At 33.9% G+C, this 2,465-nt stretch overlaps 1 protein-coding gene across 1 annotated transcript; it reads left to right on the plus strand.

Moving 5' to 3' along the window:
• Positions 1-1,203: 1,203 nt before the first annotated feature.
• LOC135834068 (uncharacterized) lies at positions 1,204-2,265 on the plus strand. The gene has a single exon (XM_065347907.1). It carries the CDS (start codon positions 1,204-1,206, stop codon positions 2,263-2,265), a length of 1,062 nt encoding a protein of 353 aa, XP_065203979.1.
• The last annotated feature ends 200 nt before the right edge of the window (positions 2,266-2,465 follow it).

A 2,465-nucleotide genomic window follows, 5' to 3' on the forward strand; every position in this document is an offset into this window, starting at 1 on the left:
AAGGGCTTATCCGCATTTGAGCCCATTTCCAGGACACGTCGACTGGTTTTTTTCGCAAAGTATATTTTAAAAGTAAAAAATTTTTTAAAAATTAATAATAGATATCTGTTCGTAGGAACTTTTTGAAATTTGCATGAATCAATATAAATCTTGTCAACCCCTCCTATTCAAATTTTATCAATTACAGCTACTCCAAGTCCCCAATGCAATTTTCAATTTCTTTAGAAGATGTGGACATTAATTTAAAAACAAATTGTATCTTATTTTCGACCCATAATTATAACGAATTCATCCACATTAGGTTCGATTTCCACTTTCCAGACAGAAATCTTGAGTGATTTTTTTATCAAAATATTTTAGGAGGAGAAAAATTTTAAACATCAAAAATTTTCTTTTCGAGGGGAAATTTTTGAAATTTGTACGAATGGACGAATGGTAATATTATTACAACTAATGTAATTCGAATTCATTCATTATAAAAGTAGGTACATTTCGAACTTTGCACAACACAAATTGTGCCAAGTCAAACATTTCGTCCAGACCCTCCGGGCATGGTACGAACCAAGCCCGATGAAAAAGTAATATTCACGCTTGGTCCGGACACTTCGGAGATGGTACAAAATTGGCTGTACCAACCCCGAATTGTACAATTTCGGACTTGGTACCCAACATATATATTGTATGTACGTATTTCGTCAAAGTTTGGTAAAATTACAACGTACCTAATACTACCTACCTATACAATCAATGTTTATTATCATTATCATTGCGTAACTACGATGGATTCGGTACAAATTATTAGAAGTCGCAAAGGCGAGAATTGTATTGTTTTTAAGAACAACAAGTTCTGTAAAAAACGGGTAAACAGTGACAGTGTGGTGTGGAAGTGCCGAAAACTAAATTGTAATTCACAAATATGGACTGATAGTTCGATGAATATAATTCAACAAGAGATTAATCACTCGCATCCGGCTTTGACGAAAAAGGAACTGGACAGACTTGAGGTATGTACACATATAAGTATAGGTACCTAGGTGTATATTTTTTACCAAATTTCATTTCATAAGAATGGTTTCTCCTCTGTGTTTCGATTCTCAGATTCTTATAAATGTCAAGAGGAAGGCAGCGGAGGATTATTCACTTCCCCCAAACAAAGTGATTAGGAGTACAATTTCAAAATTTAAGTCGCTTGAGCATGCAGATATGGAAAAGTTACGTCAAGTTGTCCACCGAGAGCGAAGAAAGAAGTGTCCAGCCTTACCTAAAAGCATCGACGAAGCAATTCAACTTTTGAAAGCCAATGGTGATCTTTTTAAAACCAATCAAGGCGAAGAATTTATTTTTGTAAAGGAAAGCTCCAAAATGGTAGCTGTAACTTGCGTTAAGAACCTTCAAATGTTCCATGAGGATGTATTGCTTTTTGCTGATGGGACTTTTTCGTATTGTCCAAAGTATTTCAGCCAACTGTATACCCTACACGCCTTCAAAAATGGCTATTATATTATGCCCTTAGTTTTTTTCTTCTTACCCAGTAAAGAAAGAAAAACTTACGATGCTATGTGGACTTTTTTGAATGAATTGAGTATCAAATACACGCGAAAGGAATTGAAAATTAATAAAATTTACATGGATTATGAAATTGCAGCTCACCAGTCTATTAAATCGTTTCGGAGCAGTTGTATTATTAAAGGTTGCAGATTTCATCTCAGTCAAGCATGGTACCGTAAAATCCAAAAGGATTTCCCTCTTATACGAAGAGAATATGAAACTAAACATTCGGAAATCGGCGATTGGGTCAAGTGTTTTTTTGGTCTTTCGTTTCTACCGCCAAATGATGCCGAAGAAGCCGTAGCTGAGTTGATTGAAATTTGTCCTAGTCAAGATGTAATACCATTCTCCGACTATATAATTGACAACTACCTAACTGATGAATCATTATTTCCAACTCAACTATGGGCTGATGCACCGGATGACTTACCAAGGACAACAAATGGACCAGAAGCATTCCATAGAGTGTATAATTCGATGTTTTCTGCTCCTCATCCGAATATTTGGAGAGTAATAACCTCATTACTAGAAATACAAATCGAAACGTATTTGAAGATTACTGATATAGAGTGCAATAAGATTCGGCAAAGTCGTAAACCAGAATTACAACGTGTCAATTCTGTTATTGAAAAATGGACTCAATATTCTAGGCAAGAAATTACGAGATTACAGTACCTACAAGCGTTAGGTCATAAGTTTAAGGGAATAAAAATATGAGTTGTGCAAAGATGTATTTTTTTATGTTGTTGTGACAATTACGTGTGTTAATCATAGATATACAAAAATACTTTCATCGTTTTTTCTAATATTATCATCGTTTTTTATGATATTTTCATCGTTTTTTATGATATTTTTTCTAATATTTTCATCGTTTTTTATGATATTTTCATCGTTTTTTATGATATTTTCATCGTTTT

This window comes from Planococcus citri, chromosome 1, assembly GCF_950023065.1.
Source record: "Planococcus citri chromosome 1, ihPlaCitr1.1, whole genome shotgun sequence".
Taxonomy (NCBI): Eukaryota; Metazoa; Arthropoda; class Insecta; order Hemiptera; family Pseudococcidae; genus Planococcus; species Planococcus citri.

Coding starts and splice junctions, on each gene's coding strand:
- LOC135834068 (XM_065347907.1), top strand. CDS start 1,204: ATGGAAAAGTTACGTCAAGTTGTCCACCGAGAGCGAAGAAAGAAGTGT.